General features: G+C 43.3%; 1 protein-coding gene across 15 annotated transcripts in view; it reads left to right on the forward strand.

Annotated features, from left to right (window-relative positions):
• Window positions 1-21,705, forward strand: part of pam (peptidylglycine alpha-amidating monooxygenase) — a 31,495-nt gene that overhangs the window by 5,669 nt on the left and 4,121 nt on the right. For 8 of the 15 annotated variants that reach the window (XM_078088347.1, XM_078088355.1, XM_078088346.1 and 5 more), the window contains 22 exons: window positions 1,448-1,562; window positions 1,957-2,014; window positions 2,511-2,598; window positions 4,767-4,858; window positions 5,607-5,690; window positions 5,957-6,005; window positions 6,173-6,240; window positions 7,525-7,605; window positions 7,686-7,762; window positions 8,699-8,802; window positions 9,446-9,639; window positions 9,807-9,857; window positions 12,822-13,085; window positions 16,196-16,325; window positions 17,146-17,262; window positions 17,375-17,447; window positions 17,690-17,900; window positions 19,057-19,260; window positions 19,617-19,732; window positions 20,308-20,404; window positions 20,740-20,790; window positions 20,912-21,163. In XM_078088347.1, the coding sequence (XP_077944473.1) occupies window positions 1,448-1,562; window positions 1,957-2,014; window positions 2,511-2,598; window positions 4,767-4,858; window positions 5,607-5,690; window positions 5,957-6,005; window positions 6,173-6,240; window positions 7,525-7,605; window positions 7,686-7,762; window positions 8,699-8,802; window positions 9,446-9,639; window positions 9,807-9,857; window positions 12,822-13,085; window positions 16,196-16,325; window positions 17,146-17,262; window positions 17,375-17,447; window positions 17,690-17,900; window positions 19,057-19,260; window positions 19,617-19,732; window positions 20,308-20,404; window positions 20,740-20,790; window positions 20,912-21,163 (2,576 nt within the window). The remainder of the gene's footprint in view (window positions 1-1,447; window positions 1,563-1,956; window positions 2,015-2,510; window positions 2,599-4,766; window positions 4,859-5,606; window positions 5,691-5,956; window positions 6,006-6,172; window positions 6,241-7,524; window positions 7,606-7,685; window positions 7,763-8,698; window positions 8,803-9,445; window positions 9,640-9,806; window positions 9,858-12,821; window positions 13,086-16,195; window positions 16,326-17,145; window positions 17,263-17,374; window positions 17,448-17,689; window positions 17,901-19,056; window positions 19,261-19,616; window positions 19,733-20,307; window positions 20,405-20,739; window positions 20,791-20,911; window positions 21,164-21,705) is intronic. The other 7 variants (XM_078088352.1, XM_078088351.1, XM_078088350.1 and 4 more) reach the window with 1 other exon arrangement.

The following is a 21,705-nucleotide window of genomic DNA, read 5'->3' on the forward strand; positions in this document are numbered from 1 at the left end:
CCCCCCCCCCTCACATCCACAGTGGAACGTTTCCATTGAAGTCTGGCAGATAAGTCGTGTTATCCACTGCACTGGTCCGGCCATCGCAGCCACATTTCTCCTAAAGCTCAACCGATCCGAGCTGGAGGAGCAGATGGTCCTTCCAGGGGACAAGTCCTTCGGTACGTTACCTTGGGCGGGGCCCTGCGTCTCTGTGGTCGCATTTTCTATAAAGCGGCAGATCACGTCAGAGGCTGACGGGAAACGCTGAATGCACTCACAGACTGCTTGGTTCTCGTCACAGAGGCACACTGTGGTGTTGAGTATCTTCCCACAAAGCAGACGCACGTCTCCATGGCTCTCAGATGGTGGGAGGGCTTTCTGACTCCGTCCCGTGGGGGTTATTTGGTACAGTCATCACCATAGATTCCTCCCAATCAGGCTGCGATAAGGTCTCCACCATCAAAGTTAACTTTTTGCTACCTCTGCCTGTCCTACTGTTTTTTAGGGGGTGGGCTATGGGACTATTTTCACACAGTCTAAAAAAGGCTTCGGCTCACTGTCTGAACTTCTTTGTCTGTTGCTGTTTGCCGGCATGCTTCAATAAATTCATACCACTACAGTAACTTCTGGACTGAATTTGAATAATATTTCTTCAACAATACGATTGTTAATTGTTCTAAAAGAACTTCTGGTTACTGGCGTGTGAGGATCACGAGTCACCCTCCTTGCTCTCCTTTATAAAAGCGGAGGGCCTCCACTCTCCTCGACGTTTATGTGACTAGTTCCATTCAACCCGGGCCGGCAGAATGCAGGAGAAGTCTTGGGTGTTCTGAATGAAAAAGTCCCTCAAGCTACTCCGAGAACTCTGCGTTTCCCAAGTCATCGTATTACTTCATGCTATGTAGATGAATAGATTGACCTATCCAGTGATATTATTGTTCTGTTATGAATTCCAAGCTCAAATAGCAGACTGTGTTTCTTCCTTCCAACGAACCACATAACTGCCTCGTCAAAGGTAGAAGCGAGTGAAGTGAATCAAGTATTAATTCTTTCTCCTGCTTGTATTATTTAACACGAACCGAAACTCAAATTAAGCTCCCAATGTAAAGAAAAAGGCCCAACAAATGCAATGAATGCAGCTGTGATTGGTATTTTATCATTAGGTGGCTGTAGATATTGCAAATAAATATTGACTTATACATTGTAGTTTATGGACGTTTCCTCGTCCCCCTTGTTTGTCGACTGCATCTATTTAAAATCCTCTCACGTCACTTTTGAAAAAAACGCTTTACTGATCGTGTTCCTGCTCACCTCTTCCCACATATTGTGTTTCAATGCACATTTGGAAGTATCAGGTTTATACGTTGTGCTTTCTGTAGTGAAGTGTAGCAAGGCCTCAGGGCTGCTGCCGTTACCTGTGGTCTAACAGAATGTAACCGCTATTGTTCCTTTGTTCCCCCTGAAGGTCTCAGGAAAAAGTCGATCCCAGCGATTGTGTGTCCAGGACCAAGCCGACGGTCTTTACAAACTCCCACAACTTCTCTCTGGACATTCAGATGCCTGGTGTCGTCCCAACTGCGGTCAGTCTGTGTCTTGAAACCTACTACTTTCACTTTTATTAGACAATGTTAGAGCATCAGCATGAAACAAAAGGGGTTTGTAGATTTAATACTTACGATTTATGTCCTAAGGATTGTTATTTAGTCATTGTCAGGATTCACAATAAAACCGTGTCTTTAGTTGTTACTCAGTCAATCAGGGTCTTTTTTTAATTGATTTTAAATGTCACAAATCCTTTTCCTTGTCTATTTCTTACACTTTTGCCAGAAATGAGAAGTCTATCATTTTTCCTTTGGGGCAAACTGACCTCGACTTTGTCGATTGGAAAGTAGCTTGCGAGCCAAAAAGTTTTGGGTACACAAGAATATTAATGTACACATCGTAACGTTTGCTGGGTTTCTTTTTTTATTCCAGTCGGATACTTACCTGTGCACGGCAATCGCTCTGCCAACCACTCGAGAGGCGTATATTGGTGAGTATTTCTTTAAAATATGTAGTTGACTGCTAACAGTATTTAGGCCTAACCTTAAAGTCACTGATATGCCAATTTCTCTGACTAGATGACACTTTAGAGGGAGATGTACGCTGCACTATAAGAGGGCAGAGTAATAATAGTTGTTGAAGTAGCAGCAACAATTGTAGCAGACATATTTATTGAAGAAGTAATAGCGTAAAGCCATTACCTGTGATATAAAATCACATTATGGGTTTTATTAAGCCTTTTATTAGGGTGTTTTAGGGATGTAGTCCATTTTCTTTTTCGCTGTCCCAAGCTCGACTCTGGTGTCTAAACCTCCGTCCGTTTGCTCAATGAAAGGCCTTCAACGTGTTTTTAATCTGCTGTGAACTTTGATAATCCGCGGGTCACCGATCACAGCACAGTCGTGTCATTTAGTTTACTGCACAAAAGCATTTGTAAGTGTGCGGTGCCTCTTTAAATGTTTTAACGCACTGCGTTTCTTCCTCAGTGGACTTCATGCCTCACGCCAGTATGGACACAGTTCATCACATGCTTCTGTTCGGCTGCCAGACTCCTGTGTCCTCCAGCAGCTACTGGTAATTCCCATTTCAGCGCCGGGTACAAAGTCTGTTCCATCATCTTTAATAACCGTTGCACCTTGACAGGGAGCAAAAGAAGCTAGAATAAGACCCGTCTCACATATACATCTATACTATCCAGTAACAACCCTTTAGCTTTGATCCTGTCGAACACAAGGTTGGTGATCTCAATTATGGAATGCCGTTTTAGTCAAAATTAAATAAATTAATAAATACGTAAATACATGAAATATGCATTTGAAATACATCATGAAATAAATAAATGAGGCAATAAATACATAAATATTAAATACATTTAATTATTTCATGGTACTTTTATTTCATAATTCCGCTTTTCATTTCCAGAGACTTTTATTTCATAATGCCGCTTTTCATTTCCAGAGACTTTCACGTTCTTATATGCAAATCAGGGGGCGTGGCTACATCTAACATTCAGAACAGACAACAGAGCCGTGTGCAAAAGAAGGCTGGCTAGAAATGCAGGCTGGAAATGAAAAAATAAAAGTACCATGAAATAATTAAATGTTTTTAATATTTATGTATTTATTGCCATATTTATTTCATGATGTATTTCAAATGTATATTTCATGTATTTATGTATTTATTCATTTATTTAATTTTGACTAAAACGCCATTCCTTACTCAATATGATGTCTTCATTATCCTAGTACAGTTTATTGTTGATGTCAAACAGAAGTGTTTCAGCTCCCACAAAGAGCCTTAAGTTGCCCTCATGTCACCTTCAAGTCCCCAGAGCAGTGATCAGCCTCCTGAGGTGAGCTGGATAACTCAGCAGCTAATCAACAGTCGCCTCTAGCAAACCCTTCCTCGCCTCTTCTTTGTCTTTGCCTCTTCTTATGTTAATACAAGACATGTTTAATATTGTTTTGTTTTAGTCGCTGGATGGAACATTGATCAATCTCAATTAGAATTGTTTGTGTACATCTGGGTGTGTCGCTTCCTCTGATCCCCTTTAGAGCCTACAAGCGTATGAGCTCTGCCCTTAGCTGCCAAAGGAGAAGATCCAGTGTAGCAGGATTCATTGGCAGGAATGCAATATGATAATTACAACTTTGGGCTCAGTCTGCAACCTCACAGCTAAATGTGACTGGGTGACGTTAACGGATAAAAAATTATTTATTGCGTTAACCCAATATTGTGTTGGGATGTGCCCACGGCCTGTTTGGTTATGAGCAAATATGTATATATTGACAAAGCAATGACACACTATGGCTACAGCCGGCAGCGCTGTTGCTAGGAGGCCGTGTTTGTTGACCACGGGTGCTCCTAATGTGGTTGAACCTGTCTCTATGTGGGAAAGGACATTTAGTTAGCAGGTTAGTAAATGGTAAAACAAAAGAAAGACTCAAAGCCAAGCAGATCCTCAGTGAGACACAGTAGCAGAAAACGCCATTACAGGTCACGAAACTTAGAAACGTAGCGCTCTGAATAGAAACAAGTTCCAAATACCGGCCTCATTCGTGGGGAAGGGTCTAGTAAAACCAACAGAATATGACAGCAGCAAACACCGGGCGTTGGATACGTCCCCAATAACGCGTCATACCACAGAGTCATCGCCCGGCAGATCAGAAACGGGCACGATTGCTTCTTAAACAATACAGTAAACATCAACACAAAAATAACAACACAAAGCGGAAGAGAGCGTTTCCTGGAGATACTGGCGCCTTAACCTCTCACCAACGAGTCGCTTCAGAAAGAAGTCGCCTGGAGGGGAATCTCTGATCTCCTCCCAGCCCGGAGCAAAGCGCCCCCTGTGGTGTCTGCGGCTCGACCAATCAGATCCCAGGGCTCCTCCACCAAGAGCGAAGTCGCACATCGTCCTGTAGCCGCACCGCAGGCCAAAACTCAGCCTCGGTTTGGTGCCATGGTGGCAGCACACGGGGATAATGTGCTAATATCAACCTTTTATAAGGTTCCCCGAGAGGCAAAAAAAATATATATATACTGATGGATTCTATTGAATCGTGTCCTTCTGCCGTTTGCTAAAAATCTTTACTTCCGAAGTCTTTCAATTAGCCCACGGCCTGCAGAAGTGTGAGTTCCTACAGATCTTTCCCCCCGTTTTCTGATTATCTGTGTGATTGACCCCGTTTTGCTATTTGATCATTGAAAGTTGTATTGATTGGTTGTTTCTCTCCCTCAAGGGACTGTGGGAGTGTAAAAGGCACTTGTGAAGATGAAGCCTCCATTATGTACGCCTGGGCTCGGAACGCACCGCCCACTAGATTACCCAAAGGTATGTCTCTCAAAGGTGGAGCTGTGGTCCACTAAACATGTTTGCCTAAGTGGCAAAATAGCCACAATGCACTAAGCATAAAACCGATTTAATTATTCTAAATAATTTAATACCACAACAAAGTCAACATTTCCAACCTATACCACACCCAGCCAACTTTATGCAAGAGTTATTCTGCACTGCACATCTTCCACAAATATACACCAATCAACACCCCACCCCCCAAAAAAATGGATTAATAAGAAGTTTCTTTGTAATGTAACAGCAGCTATTGTCCAACCAACCGACCAGAAGGTGTTGGCTCGACTCAAAGGGTTGATTTTACAATTACTAGCAGTCATATTTATGAACTGACCTCCATCTGTATCTAATCCTCTGTGGAGTTTTAAAGATGTTTGTCTCAAATATACTAAGCAGGATATCTTTGGTAAACAGCACCAGTCAAACGTTCGGACACATTCTCTCATTCAACTCAATGAGAAAGTGTCCAAAGCTTTAACGGTTGCTGTATGAGGCTGACACTGTTGTTTTAATTAATTCACACTGATGTTTCATCAGCTAACAGATACTGACAGACCTGCATTAGGCTGATGTTGGAAGATCTGTCTGTCCACCACAATCCACAGACCTCACTGTTTACAGTTATCATGTGGACTATTTCTTTAGTCAAACACGGTGTATGAAAACTCTTATAAAGTATTGCTTTGATTTACATGTCTCCATCTTTTTCCATTCTTCTCTCTATCAGATGTTGGTTTTAAAGTCGGAAGAAATTCTGGAATGTCCCACCTTGTGCTGCAGATCCATTATGGAGATGCCAGTGCTTTCAAAGGTGAGTCCTAACGGATGTCTAATAAGTCATGATGGTAAATCTTTTTATCCACCGCTATCATCACGCCAATGCTTTGATTTATGACAAAATGCCCTCCAAATAATACATATAGCACCACTACTGGGGCGGCACGGTGGTGTGGTGGTCAGCACTGTCGCCTCAAGGCAAGAAGGTTCTGACTCACCTGACTGACCACTGCTTTATATGTCATCTTTGCTTATTCTACTCATTCAGATGAATAAAGTAGAACTGTTTTTGTTCTGCAGACCGTCATAAAGACTGCTCAGGAGTTACCTTAAGAATGACATCCAAGCCGTAAGTCATTTCTCAAAAGTATACGTTTTTTATGATACTGATTTTAAAAGGGCAATCCTTGTATGAATACCAGTACGTATGGCCTTGAAAAGAAATAAAAGCTCAAGCAAAACATGATTGTACAGCCTCCAGTCCTCTGACTGTGACAGTTTGTTCCCTCCTTAAAGGCAGCCATTCATTGCTGGCATTTACCTGCTCATGTCTGTGGACACAGTGATCCTTCCAGGAAAAAGAGGTATGTCTGATGGATGTTGTCATAGATTTAAATATGCATCACTCCGAGCATCAATGCAGGCAGTGTTTCCCCTATCATTATATTAGCACTTCTATTAGTTTCTAGTTTTGCACTTCATTGTTAAGGATCTTAACCCTCGCCGGCACCAAGTGACCAAAACCAGCAACCAAGGACGCCAGGAAAAACAGAAACTGCACTTAACATTTGAAAAGCGAGCACTCACCACGTCAAGAATAAGGTGTCCTGCTCCCCAGCGCAGAGAGCAGTGGAGACAAGTAAACGTAAAGATTAGTTGATCTAAGGGCTGGTCCGGGATAACCTGAGCCAGCCCTAACTATAAGCGTTATCAAAGAGGAAAGTCTCATGCTGCGTTCACACCAAAAGCAAAGCGTTGATCAGCAGCCTCAGCTGTGGGTCAATGCTTTCACTGGTAGCCCTACATTTCTTAATGTTACCGAGGCCGTCCGTGAGGTTAGTTTCATCTGGGAGTCAAAGGGCGTGTCCTGATTGTCGTGTAAATAAGACAAACAACATAAAGCTGTGGAGTTTGTTTGAGAAATGAACAATGTACCCGTTGTATAGAAACGGTAACCTGAATAGACTCCTGCTGTGATGGTGCTATTTATAAAACAAAAATCAATCGTAACTTTCAGGTGTAGAGACCATGGTGACTGGCTCCGCCCCCTTACTGTCAAAAAGAACAACAGCGAGCGCGAAGAAAACACCTTAGAGCGCGAGACAAACCTTTGCGCTCGAATTTTGACAGTGATTTGCCACCATAACTAGACTGACAGATGATGGAGAAAGATGAGAGAAAGTACAGCCAAGTAACAAAGACTTTTCCTTTAACGGCTCGTAATAAATCATTGAAAAAATCTCCAGCATTTAATGAAAGCACAAAGTATTAACAACTCCGGATTGCAGCAATTGAAGCACGTCGAGTTAAATCTCCAGGAGGAGTTTGTTAATTATTATGTGGAAAGGGCCAAAACTACACAACAGCAGCATTACCGGTCTGCTGCCAGTGGGGGCGTTATGACCAGGAGGGAATATTTCAATGCAGACGTTGTCGAGTTTTGATCAGATTTCCAAAAGGTCCTCAGCTCTGACTTATAAAACCAGAATGGTAACTTTATCACCCCTACAAGCCTAATGCCAATATGTGTACAACACACTTGCCGTCCACACTGTCTGAGTGGAATAGTGGAATGCGTAATAATAGGACAGAAATGGGGGTTTGCTGATTGGATCTCCGTTGACTTCAAATCATCTTTCTTTTTTAAGTTACAAATGCCGACATCGCTTGTGACTACACGTCATATCCCATCTACCCGTTTGCCTTCAGGACTCACACACACCACCTCGGTAAGTCCTGCCAGATCATTTAGCAGTCGGCCCCACAGTGATCGCTCCAGGGATAACCTGGATAAGTGTTTTTGTCACAGGTCAAGTGGTCAGTGGCTACAGGATCCGAGAGGGAAGGTGGAACCTGATTGGAAGACAGTCCCCTCAGCGACCACAGGTAAGCTGGTGTGTGAACACGCTGTTGGATGTGCAGTAATTAGGCGAGTTGCAGATTGCGACTGTTGTGAGGTCCAGTTAGAGAAAATTGCTGGAAGCAAAGGTCCGGAGATCATAATGTGACTACTTAGTGTGATTAAATAGAGGAATAGAGTTGTATCAACATTTGCATGTAATCAATACATATCAAATGAAACTTTTTTTGACAATATTTATTATCAAACTGATGTATGTGTGACTGCAAATATAATATAATAATATTATAATAATGTTCTCTCAATTAACGCAATAAAAGTAGGGCTGCATTTAAATCATTATTATTAAAAAATAATAATAAAATGTGAACATTTCTGTTCAAATAAAGTGCTTCAATTCAGAACAAATAAAATAACGGGATGATAAGTTTGAATTCACCCTTTTTGGCTTCACATTTGCGCTTGGCAGTCTCAGCAAATTATAAATAATAAATACACATTTTAACAATTTAGCAGTTTAATAGAATATATATATCGACTCTCCCACTTCTTTGGTAAGTTGGAGAATTACAATCTAGTTTTTCCTGCCAGGATGTTAAACGTGGTCACGTGGAGGAGCTCATTGCGCCTCATGATGGCGCTTCAACGGGTTCTGAGCATATTAGACCATAGCTGCCAACTCTCGCGGTTTCACACGCACTCACGCCACACATTTCTCACGCAAAAATAAGACTTTTGATCGAGCCGCGTTCATTATTCTATTAAAATGTAATATTTATATTGTTTATCCCAAAATCGCAAAAAAACCTGCCTTAGAGCTTCACAGTCTATACACAGGCGACAATCTATCATGTATATTTGTATATGTATATTTAATTAATCAGAGTTCAACCAAGAATCTGTCCATCACCACAGTTTTCAGCGCTGCGCATTGCTCAACCGTGCACGTCTTTCCTCTCCAGGCTTTCTATCCGGCCAACAAGGAGATGAACGTGAAGTATGGGGACACAATTGCAGCCAGATGTGTGTTTACGGGGGAGGGCAGAACCTCCAAAACATATATTGGGTGAGTTCCGTTGTATAATCTCATGCATTTTTACCACAGATTGTAGTTTATAAATGACTCAAGTACATTTCAGTTTCTTTGGTTTATGTTCGGTTGTGCTTTCAGACTGCTTGAATAACAGATGAGCTGTTGTGTCCCCATTTGGACTGTTTGTATTGAAACATACTGCACCTCATAGACAGTCACTGTCTATTCAAGTCATTGTTCTCCCCTCCAACACCTCGCTGTCCGATTGACTGACTGATAAACATTCATCTTATATCTTATTTTTTGTGTTAAACTATTTCAAGTTTCAAACGGATTTCTTTTTTAGTTTCTGTCTGATATCTCATTCACGTTCCAATTCACAGATACGACTGTTCTATTTCATTAATCATTTTCACTTATTTCATATCATTCTTATGCAAAAAGGAGGTTTAGAGAATGTGGATTAGATTTGCAATTTTTGAGGCAGAAGAGCATCATTGAAGGTCAAAGGTTAACCCTATATATTGAGCATCATTTAACGATACTGTGCTCGTTTGTCAATAAATATTGAGGATTTCAATCAAGTTATTGACAGGGTAGATTGGAACTATAAAGATATTGCAATTTTCCTTAATTTGCATCACCATGAGTGAAGTATTCTCTGTATTTTCTGCAGCGGTACCTCTGACGATGAAATGTGCAACTTCTATATAATGTACTACATGGAGAGCAAACATGCCATCCCCTACATGAACTGCATGGGTTCCGGCTCCAAGGATCTGTTCCAGCACATTCCAGCTGAGGCCAATGTTCCCATCACTGTCAGTTCAGGTCATATGAACTCGATGATGCATATGGGACACTCAACAGGTACAGAGGCATCAAATGCTGCATGCTGCTAAGCCGTTGTTATTCAGTTCAGAATCTAATGTTTAGCTTTTTTGTTGGACGTGAAATGAAGGTGTACTTGTGTAAGGTTCACACTTGCTATTTAACTTGCCTAATTAAACTCTATTTTCCCTACAAACACCATCAAGATGACAAATTGGCGTTGGATAAAGACAAAGCAGAGCAGGTTCCGGATCAGGGTAAGTTCAAGGACAAAATACTCCAGTGTGATAATCCGGCTGAGATCCAAGTTCAGTTTGGCACTGTATAATGAGACAAGTGTGCAGAAAGTAACACTATACAGACTAGAACAGTGGTTCTCAACTGGTCTGGCTCCGGGACCCAGCATCACCCCTTAATGACAAGCCGCGACCCAAATACTACCTGAGACAGTATGGAGACAGAATACGTACCAACACAAAAACAAGTTTAATGAAGAAACAAAACAGCCAGCTGGTAGCGATGCTAGAGAGGGAACTATTCCCTTTTACAGTCAATTAGCTAAAAACCCCAAAGTGTATCTAAGGACACGAGGTATTACAACATGCATAACAATTAAGAATCTTCTGCCATTTCAAACAAGCTCAACAGCTTTCATGCACAAACAAAAAAGTGGAAAAAAGACACAAATGACCCAACTTTACAGATCTATGACAAACACTATGTCTTGAGGAGCAGCTTTTGCACAAATTCAAAATAAATTAAATAAACCAGTCACACGCTGCTGAAAACATGGACGGACGAAAAAAAACAACACTCCGCTGCATTAAAAAAGTCCCTTCAAAATAAAATCACAGGATGAATTTCTTTTTTTTTTTTTTTTATTCTAATTTTTATTTTTCCACAATATTATACAATAACAGAAAAAATCTTTAAAATTCTAAATTACACTGGATTTACTTATTATGACCATTGTATTATTCAGTTAGAATTCACCCTCCTTTTTTCCTTTACTCCATTGTTTTCTTCATGGCTCAAATGACTGTTACAAAACAGACCCTTTGAAAAGCATCAAATAGGAGCCTTGTTTGATTACATTTCATACAAATAACCGAGTTAAAAAGGAATTATAGAAGACTTGTCTTACATGGTTACAAGTTTCAAGGTTATTAATTTTTATTGTTTCAGGGATGCGCAACAAAAAATGCATTTTGTGGTGTGATTTGGCTTCAAAATAATTGCTATAGAGCACACGTAACGGGTGTTCTGAAGGTCTTCTGTATCTCTGGCCGTTCAGCAGACCGAAGGCAAACAGGCTCACAGGACTTCAGTAATTGGTATTGTGCCTGAGTATATTTTGTCAACTGACCACTTATCACTCCTCTTCTGGATCATGTATAGGTTTATATGCTCCGCTTTGTTTGCTCCTCTCAATGTGTATATGTAAGAAAATGATCTTTCACGCCAAAATACAACAAAACTTTGAGACCATTTATTCAAGGCACAGTCTATATGTGCGAATCGGAGATGAAGTTATAGTTAAATAGTATCATCCTCAGTGGGGGCTGTTTACTGGGACATCAGGCCACATGTTGTAAAGTTAAGGAGGTGCTTTGTCTGTGTTACAACAGACAATACGCTTTTATCCCCATTGCATGCAACATGTGCATATATGTGCATATAACAAGAGGTTATGTGTACAAGTAGTGCACAGATTCTCTCCCAACTACATGCGTCTGTCCCTCCTGACGAAGTTGGAGTAGCTATGCCTCTCCTACGGCCTGGTTTCTAAAAGGACATGTGGCATCACACGGGGCCAAGCGGTAGATGCTGCTACTTCCCCTTTAAGGGGCAGCTGCCCCCCCTGCAAAAAGGCGGCCGGAGACGGAACTACAGCTCCCAGAAGGCCTCAAAACGCACACAGGTGTAAGTGTTTAGGCCACCTGATTAAGGCCAGACTTAGGGCGGGACAGAGGGAGGGAGGGAGGGAATGTGCGATGAGGAAACGGGAAGGAACCAGTGGCACTAAGAACTAAGCCCGGTTAAGTTGTGTTTGTTTGATTAATAAATCGTTATCTCCTCCGCAACACTTTAAGTTTTGTTTTTTTGGGGGGGGATATTTATGTTGCTGGAAACAAATTACCTTAGTTGTCTGTGATACAGGAGAGTATTTTTTTGTAATTTATTTTCCTTCCTTTGCAACTCTCTGGGGCTTTTTGGTCAACTCGCATGCACGGCTTCACCTGGCCCTAAGGACCTTACAGATATTAAAAAGGGAAATAATTCAAATTCTCTTTCTCTTAAATATTTTCTGATGAGCCAAAATCAGAACAAACCCCAGTTAACAAGCCAATGAAGACGTCCTGCCCCTTAGACTACTACTCCCACAGTTGTATTTTCTATGTAAAACTCCATGGACCAATAACCAGGAGGAGAGTCAGCAATCAGATACGACTTATGATTCTTCTCTGAAGTAGATATCTGAAGTCCTCGGCCACGGGGGGGGTCAGCATTTCAATTCTTGATGTTGTCAGCTGTGACTTTTCGTGGGTTCTGTTCACCCATTGGCTGCACCGGGCTCCTCACGTCCCACCCGTCTCTCTCCGTCACCTGCCAAGTGTGTTAACCTCTTGGTCTGGAGCAGCTGACGACCCCACCATCATAACTGGAAATGCTCGATGGGACTGGTATCTGTGTAGAACCTTTCTAGTCTTTCAACCACAGCTTTACGTCATTAACCCATTCACACAATGAGGGTAGGAGGCACCACACAAGTCGCTAAACTTCTAATATCCAGAGGCTTTGGTCTCTGGGCCTGATGGGAGGAATGCTGAATGGAGTGTTGCCGGGCAGTGGTCGTTCAGGCGGAGGGCTTTGTTCTTTTTGACTCACTAGATGTGAAGATATGTGTTATGGGTGGTTCTACTGGACCAAAGAGACGGCAGAGGAGGTGAAGGAATGAGGCCAACGCAGGAAGGGAGGTGACTCGGCTGCAGCATAGAGATCCTATAGGCACGGGGTCACACTTTCCCACACGCTCCTTGTCTGCACGCGTTCTTCCAAAACAGGCTCACAGAAGGTTATGAAGGGGTCAGTGCAAACATATGACTTATCCCATGGAAATATTTCCGAGCTAGATTGATGTGTGAATCCAGACTTGGCCTACTGTCTCCTTGTCCTTCATCTCCGTTCTTTCCTGTCCTTCTCTGCCCTTGTCCATGCAGGTGACCTCTATTCTCTTATGTCCAAGTTGCTAGGCCAGAACAACAACGTAGCTCACATTCATAAGTACAGTCCGAGCAAGATGCGCAGCGTCCAGGCTGAGTTAATGTCTCAGATTGATAGCTTGATGCAAAAGAAAGATGTGGGCTTCCCCACGGTAGCCTTCCACACCAGGGAGGATCAGGTTTTAGTGAGGGACAGAGTCCACAAGTTCCATCAGCTTGGGGCCACAGCCAAGCCACCAAGAAGCAAGCTGCTAGCTGAAGGTTGGTCCTGAAAGCTAATTTTTTATTGATGTTGATGCTGAAAACATCCACCTTGTTTTCTTTGTGCGTTCCAGTTCATAAACTGCATCATTAAATATAGTATAAGACAGTATGAATATCACCCTTTTTCTTTTTTAGAATGCATTTTGCTATGAAATTACTTTAAGATATGCATATTTAAGTTATTGGTTATTATTAAATAGATGTATTGAAATGGCAACGTAAACTCGGGGCTTATTGTGAGACCACTTTGTTTGTTGCTTTTATTTCCTTGTCCTCATCCTTTTTCTCGCTGTTACTTAAACTGGCCCCCAGAAATTGGCTAAAGAATAATGTGAAGGTCAACAACTTTGTAAATGTCTTAATGTTTTATAACTCATTCATTCTGCACCTTTGACCGATATGTGTTCAACGCAGAGAGGTGGCTTGTTTTGCATTTGTCCTTGTTGAGTTATGCTGACATTCAGTGATACCCAACAAACCTACACATTGATTTACATCCTTCAATGTTTGCACCCATGTTTATTAGTGTTGGGGGGAGAATTGTAACAAGATTGTATTGCTTTTTTTGCATGATGAATATTCCCCTTTTTTTAACTATTCACTTTGCAATTAGGGATTTAAAAAATAACGGATTTGGCCGTAGCTGCAGTTATGTGAGTCGTGGTTTCATAACAATAAGGATTGAAGAAGGTACAATATCTATGGTGTACTGTTTACTGCATTGAGGCATTTTCAAAGTGTACTTTGTGAGGGACTTTGCATAAGTACAAAGTGGGTGTGCACAGCTTTGTTTGTGTTTTAGAGAGTTCGCCCTCACCTCAAGCAATTTTTGTAAAATGTCAGAGGGAAGCAATGTGCCTTAAATTGTCGGTGAGGCTCATTGGATATGAAACGAGAATGCAGCATGTGAACCATGGGTTTGTTTAGCTGTAGTTTATTAGATACAACAAATTTGGGAAATCTGCATTCTTTGCTAGTGAAAATAGGAAGCGTTGCAATATATTGCAAATCATACTAATATATCAGGCTTTTAATTTACAGTTAACTGTGACTCGTCACGCTAAGGCATCGCGGTGGTTTTATGGGGTTTTAATTTCCATCGGAAGTCTCAATTCCCTTATATGTCCCTCTGTCTCATATGGAGATGCTCAGACAGTACACAGCAACACCTACATAAGTTCATGTATGATGATGCTCTGCTGCCTCTCCTGTGGATCCACTCGGCGTAGATCCCAGGGAACAGATCTTCCACAGTCGACCCGGGCTCACCTGCCGCTCAGCGTCTGTCCACCGAGACGACGTTGGCGAAGACACTGTCCAGAGTAGGACCGCTGTGTTCACTTGTCGACGCCTGTTTGAATCTGTGTGATTCAGTCGAGTTACTCCAACCAATCGGTCGGGGACCCTGGTCTCCGTGACCTCGGTAACTGTCGATATCGCGTGTTTTCTGTCTACTGTTACTTCGTGGGTGTGATCGATTCGGTGGAGACGTCTCGCTGTGTCGTGTCGGCCTGTGAAAAGGAGACCATGGTTGATGTTGATGAAAGTAGGGGATGAAGAGGAGGAGTACGGAACCTTGGGGGACACCTTGAAGGACTGTGGCTGTGAGAGACTTTATTTATTGATGGTAATCAACTGTTGGTGGTCGGCGAGTTATGACTAGAACCAAGAAAGCGCCGTGCCGGTAATGTGAAGGACTGAAGGAGTGATGAACGATGTCGAAGGCTGCACTGAGGCTGAGCTGTAGTCCATGAATACTCACACTGCTGCCAAACAACGGAAAAAACGCCTGGACTCCAAATCTATGAGCCAAATCGTCAGCGCATTCATTAATTAACACAGTTCTTCACTGAGATTCTCCAAAGGAAATCCAGTACAAACATGGACTTCACAGACCTAAAGGTTTCTGCCCAGTAAATCCCAGATGTGTAGTTGGTGCTGGACCACCTCACTCTAACAGGGGCACTTGCTACTGAACATAATCTAGATTATTGATGCCTGTTCAGGCTGCTCCCTGATGAGTTTATGCTGGTACGTGATCAAAAAAGAAGAGATTTTGAAATCCCAATTTGGCTTTTGGGCTTTGTATCAACAAGAAAATATTCCTCACATATGAATAGGTTCACACATTAGGCCTGTGTATACTATAAAAGCAGAATATAGAATTAAAACCAGTTGTACACAGGTGATTAAAAATAAATGACATAAAAATTAAATAAAACGTAAATGGTAAATCAATACAAAAGTGATCCGACATCTCTTAATCATAAACTCGCTACCCGACTGATAAATAAAAACACTGGCCTAGCCTAGCACTATGCTAGATAGCATCATTAGCATGTTAGCTAGCTTGCTCCACCCTAAAATACTCCAAGTATTTTGTTGCAAATAATTTTTTTAGGGGTCCTATCTAAAACAAATGACAAAATACTCAGAAGTAATTTAAATACACATTTCAAATACAAGGAATAGAAATGCCGCCCATCTCTGAGACGAGCAAATGGAAGAACCCGTAACCAGGACAGAAAAGAGCAGCTCGGAAGACGTTTCCTACACCGTCCTCTTCGCTGCCTAGACTACGTTTGCCTCACGAAAACCACAACACACAAACAACCACACACAGTCACGCAAGGTGGTGGTCAGTTGGCAGCCTTTATGACCCGTATCTCAGCGGCCAACCTTAAACCGCTAACATCATCCATTGTTGGGATTTCATCCAACGTGGGGAGGTACATTCTCACATTGATATGCGTGTTAATGTAACACGTCTTTTCCTGAAAACTCCACGTCATTTGTCTATTTCTAATTCAATGCAAATGCAAACCGCGTGACACCAACAGTATTATACACTTTTAATTCCTGCACGCTTTACATTTCCAAAGGAAAAGCTTTTCTGTCCTGTGTATAATTTCTGTCAATGATCACATACGTTATGAAGAAATTATATTAATTTATCTGTATAAATGTCAAATTATTGAGAAAGGTTTTGATCAGGTTGAAATACAAATAGTGTTTTATATCAAGTCGTTGTTAAGACTGTAAATAAATGGACCAACGAGGTAACACTAGAATGTGTGTGTGTGTGTGTGTGTGTGTGTGTGTGGTAGACTACCATTTGGAGCAGATCCCAACGTGGCCTCAGAGTTCTCTCCAGCTGGGTCAGGTGTCAGGACTTGCCGTGGACTCGGATGCTAACTTGGTCATTTTCCACAGAGGGGACCACCGCTGGGGGGCGAGGTAAGTCTCTTCTGTTATGATGCATCATACATATGACACATTTACCACTTGAAACAGAAAAGGCATTATCTATGTTTTGGACTTCGTGAGATTTGTTTATCTGGAGGTCACACTACTTTTACTACACATTTGACATGTGACCACGCTTTTTAGTTTTAAAACGCTGCATGGATCCAAACCCTCAAACGGAGTAATTTGAAAACGGTTCAGCTGTCATGTTGGGGCCGTCCGCCCTTCGTCGCTGCTGGAGAGAACCAGCAATACAACGTTGAGTCATTTGTGATCAAACCAACGTGGATCACAAACGCAACTCATTTTATTCTTCACAACGATTGTGCATTTCCCAAAACACTGTAAACGCACAAAATAGATGCAGCTCTCGTGAACGATATGGAGTTCCAGCCTCACGGCAGAGCTGCGTGCACGAGAACAGACCCATAATCTCAATTATCTTATCTCATTTTGATGACTCCTGTCCAAGTTCAGAAAATAAAACCGTTTCATTCCCCAACTAAAATCTGTTTGATTGTCTGTAGAAAATATAGATTAACATCTTAGGTATCTAACCAGACGTTTATATTCTAGGAAGTACAACAAATCTCTGTGATTTTCTGTAGCCAAGGAGATAATCGGTCCATCACATGTAATGTGATGTAATCCATCACTGGCACTCGCCACAGATCTGCTTTCAGCTGCCGTCCACATACACAGCAGAGGGTTCCGATATGTTTTGGGTTACAGCTCGATGGATTGAAGGAACACAAAGGAAGTTCAAATAAATGTGGCAAGATCTACAAAAAAAAATGTTTTTTGTTTGTAGTTCTTTTAACAGCCAGGCGAGATACCAGCAGAGGTCCCAAGGTCCTATTCAGCAGTCCACCATCCTGGTTGTGGACCCGGCCAAAGGCAACATTCTGAAGGCGTCGGGCAGAGATATGTACGTCATTGTGTTAAGTGCTCAGCCTCCACAGAGACAACTTTACCGTTTGTACTGTTGTACATACTGTGACGGAACCATTCATGCATAGTTCATATCTCTGGTGTCGCAGGTTTTTTTTGCCTCACGGAATAACAACAGACGAGAAGAATAATTACTGGGTGACTGATGTGGCTCTTCATCAGGTAACGTGCAGGCGGTGTTCCATCAGAGATCATTTTAGAGGGAAAACTCAATACGTGTCGTGGAGAAATATATTACTTCAACCATTCATAGCGATGATCAGCGCACGGTGGCCTAATTGTTGACGGATTATTGTAGATTTAAAACTTGAACAGATGTCAACGTGTTCAGATGTAATAGATGGATGGAACGTATGAACGTGGAGTGAAGGAGCACCAATGAAGACTTTCTGTCCTCCCGTCAGGTGTTAAAAGTGAGCAGCGATGGCAGAGACCGAGTGTTGCTGACACTTGGAGAGGCGTTCACGCCAGGAAGCGACAATAACCACTTCTGCAAGCCCACTGACGTGGCGGTAGAACCTGAGACCGGGAACATCTTCGTCTCTGACGGCTACTGCAATGCCCGGATAATGAAGTTCTCCGCTGAGGGAAAATACATGTTTCAGTGGGGAGCAGGTGAGCATCTGACTCTACACACACAAGGTTCACGAAGGCCGCAAAGCAGGTCTCAGAGGACAAGGGGTCATCCATCCATCCATCCATCCATCCATCTTCAACCGCTTTGTCAGGGTCGGGTCGCGGGGGCAACAGCTCCAGCAGGGGACCCCAAACTTCCCTTTCCCACATCTACCAGCTCTGACTGGGGGATCCCAAGGCGTTCCCAGGCCAGTGCAGAGATATAATCTCTCCACCTAGTCCTGGGTCTTCCCCGGGGCCTCTTCCCAGCTGGCCGTGCCTGAAACACCCTCCTAGGGAGGCGCCCAGGGGGCATCCTCACCAGATGCCCAAACCACCTCAACTGGCTCCTTTCGACGCAAAGGAGAAGCGGCTCCGAGCTCCTCAGGAATGGCTGAGCTTCTCACTCTATCCCTAAGGGAGACGCCAGCCGCTCTCCTGGGGAAACCCATTTCGGCCGCTTGTACCCGTGACCTAGTTCTTTCGATCATGACCCATCCTTCATGACCATAGGTGAGGGTAGGAACAAAGATTGACCGGTAGATCGAGAGCTTTGCCTTCCGGCTCAGCTCTCTTTTCGTCACATCGGTGCGGTAAAGCGAGTGCAATACCGCCCCCGCTGCTCCGATTCTCCACCCAAACTCACACTCCATCTTCCCCTCACTGGTGAACAAGACCCCGAGGTACTTGAACTCCTTCACTTGGGGCAAGGACACATTCCCTACCTGGAGTAGGCAACCCATCGGTTTCCTGCTGAGAACCACGGCCTCAGATTTAGAGGTGCTAATCCTCATCCCGACACTATTTCACTATTGTCAGATTTAATGACATATACAGTGTTTCCCACACACAGACTAATGTGTGTCGGTGTATTTTCCTTTATTCTTCAACGTTATTCAAATCACGCAGCGTCTTCGTCCTCCGTCTCGGTCACTCACGCGTCTCTCACACACACACACACACACACACCCTCCCCTCAGTGCACACCGCGTCTCTCGCGGGTCTTTTTTTAGCGAGCTCCGCAAAATCCGTTGCTCCAGAAGGTGCAGACTTTGCGCATGTAGGCTGTAACAACAAGTAGCACAGGGGGTGATTAATACATTTATATTGAACTGCTTTCACACGTTATGACCCTCATTTTTTTTTCCAACCAAAGGCTCCACAGAAAGGAAGAGGCGCGTCCCGTTCCGAATCCCCCACAGCCTGGTGTTCCTTCCTGACAGACGGGAAGTGTGTGTGGCCGACCGGGAGAACGGGCGCATCCAGTGCTTCATCGCCCAAACCGGAGAGTTTGTCAAGGAAATTATGAAAGAGGAGTTTGGAGGGGAGGTGTTCGCCATCACCTACAGCCCCGCCGGAGGTGAGTTCACTGACACTCATCGCATGTTGCTAAGCTGTAGGGTTTTATCCCAGCACATTAGGGAAATCTTGCTTTATTGTCAGTGGCGGCTGGTCATTAGGGGGCACCAGAGCGCCCCCCCCCCTCCCCCTTCCTCCTCAAGAAAAGAAAAGAAAAGATCATATTAAATGATTAAATAAATGTCAATATGTGGAGTGTAAATTGACAATTATATGTGAAGGTCCCACATTCCAGCTTTAGTAAATGTTTTTAAGTCAATCACAATTCTATTGATATGATTTAATCGGAGATGCCTTACAATTTTGTGTGTGTGTGTGTGTGTGTGTGTGTGTGTGTGTGTGTGCGCACAAATGAAGATGGCTTAATTTTCGCAGTAAACGGCGACTCTCCGTATCGCTCCAATCCACTCAGAGGTTTTGTTATAGATTATTCAACCATGGATATTTTGGACACCTTCAAACCGGAGATAAAGGTAATCGCACACACGCACACACACACACACACACACACACACACACACACACAGACTCTCCACTAGACGGGACTAATAGTGAAGGCTGGGTAGGATTTCATTTTGAGGACATTTTCCAATGTCTGAGAAAAAGGGCCATTGAGTGTGTAGACAATTCTACTTGATTTACCACCTTGGAAAGTAGCCAGACCACTTTTTTTTCAGGTTGTCAAGAACTTTTGGGTAAACCACTCACCTTAACACCAGCTGTACAGTCCTTACGCTGCAGATGGTTTGCACTCTTGACCGTATGCAGTGTTTTCATCACGTAGAAGGATTCCTGTGTCCACTTCCCTCCGTTAGGGCTCCGAACCTCTGGTTGGACCGTGTCCTGCAGCAACAACACTAATGTCCCACAACGGGACCGGCTCTATTACATTTGAACCCTTTAGAAGGATTTCTATACCACTACACTGTGGATTGCTTTTGCTTTTTTCCTTTCCTGTATGTTGCCAGTTTGAATGCCGGCTGATCCTTTAGAAGACGACAACAACAGGTCGCTATTAACGTTATTCTGTATTTTCCTTCATTCGCAGGAATTTAAAATGCCTCACGACATAGTTGAAACCAAGGGTGGAAGCGTCTTTGTCGGGGATGTCGGCAGTGGATCGGTCTTCAAGTTCACCAATGAGAGTAAGCTCAGCTTCATCAGGACCACAGAGAGCCTTCACATCTTCAGACTAAAGACACACCTCTTCACACTCTACCTCCACGAACACACCAACTAACTGTAGCACTTACACTGTACTTGTAACACCACTTATCTATAGCAAATTGTAAATTGGCTTATTTGAGGAAATTGCGCTTTCTTGTGTCTTGCTGCTCTGAGTTTGTGTTCTTATGGTTGAAAGCACTTATTGTAAGTCGCTTTGGATCAAAGCGTCAGCCAAATGACATGAAATGTGATATTAACCAGCATCGACCACTGGATAGAAACAAAATATGTTTTTTTTCATTTCCATTTCAAGAGTCACATCGCTCTGTCAAGAAGGCTGGAATCGAGGTTGAAGAACTCGATGGTAAGTATTCAGTTGAGTTGTTCGTGTTCAGCCTGAACCTCGAAGCATCACGTCAGAACTTGTGTAGCGGAGTGGTCCAAAAAGACACTTCCTTTTGGATAAAGCGCATGTATCTTTCTAGAAATTGAGACGTTTGTCCAAACCAAAGTGAGGCCGGAGTACAACGTGTCAAAGACAGCAGCCGTCCAGGAGAAGCAAACCGTGTCCCTTCAGCCTGGACCTCAGGACGAGGACGAGGAGGAGAAGAAGAAGAAGAGTGCAGCCAAGCCCGGCAGAGAGCAGGCGGTTCTCCCAGCGGTCATCACCACCCTGCTGCTCATCCCGCTGCTGGTGGTCATCTTCGTCGGAGTCTTCATCTGCTGTAGAAAAAACCGTATGTATGAGCCATCAATGAATCCACGTTAGGCCACAAAAGGTCTTCAGCTGAGAATAGAAAGAAGGTCCTGAGCATTGAAACAGCCCAGCACACCGAAATGAGGGCTCGGTGTTGCTTCCCCACGTTGTGCGTTCACCCTACACACTACGCACACACTATCCAGCCCTCCCTGCTTCCCTGCTGTTACTACGAGCTCGTCCCGCTGGGTGACGGGTAACAAGCAGGAGAGCTGCAGGAGTTACAGCAGGATGCTGTTTCACTCCAACCGGCTTTCGTCTGAGGTGCAGAATGACCACACGTCTTGTGCATTGAGCATATTTTGCCATTGAGACACTTGTTTAGTGTGAAAGGCTTGGACGGCTTAAGTTGTTGTGTTGTGAGTCACAACACAACAAGTGTAGTCGTACTTATGAGGTTAAGCCGCGAGCAGCTTGGCTCAATGTGTCGTCACCGTAGCACCACTGGTTCCTCCGTTCTTCCATGATCACGTAACAACATTAACAATGTTTGCACATCACACCGTCCTCCCAACAATCCGA

The sequence above is a fragment of the Gasterosteus aculeatus genome, chromosome 14, assembly GCF_964276395.1.
Source record: "Gasterosteus aculeatus chromosome 14, fGasAcu3.hap1.1, whole genome shotgun sequence".
NCBI lineage: Eukaryota > Metazoa > Chordata > Actinopteri > Perciformes > Gasterosteidae > Gasterosteus > Gasterosteus aculeatus.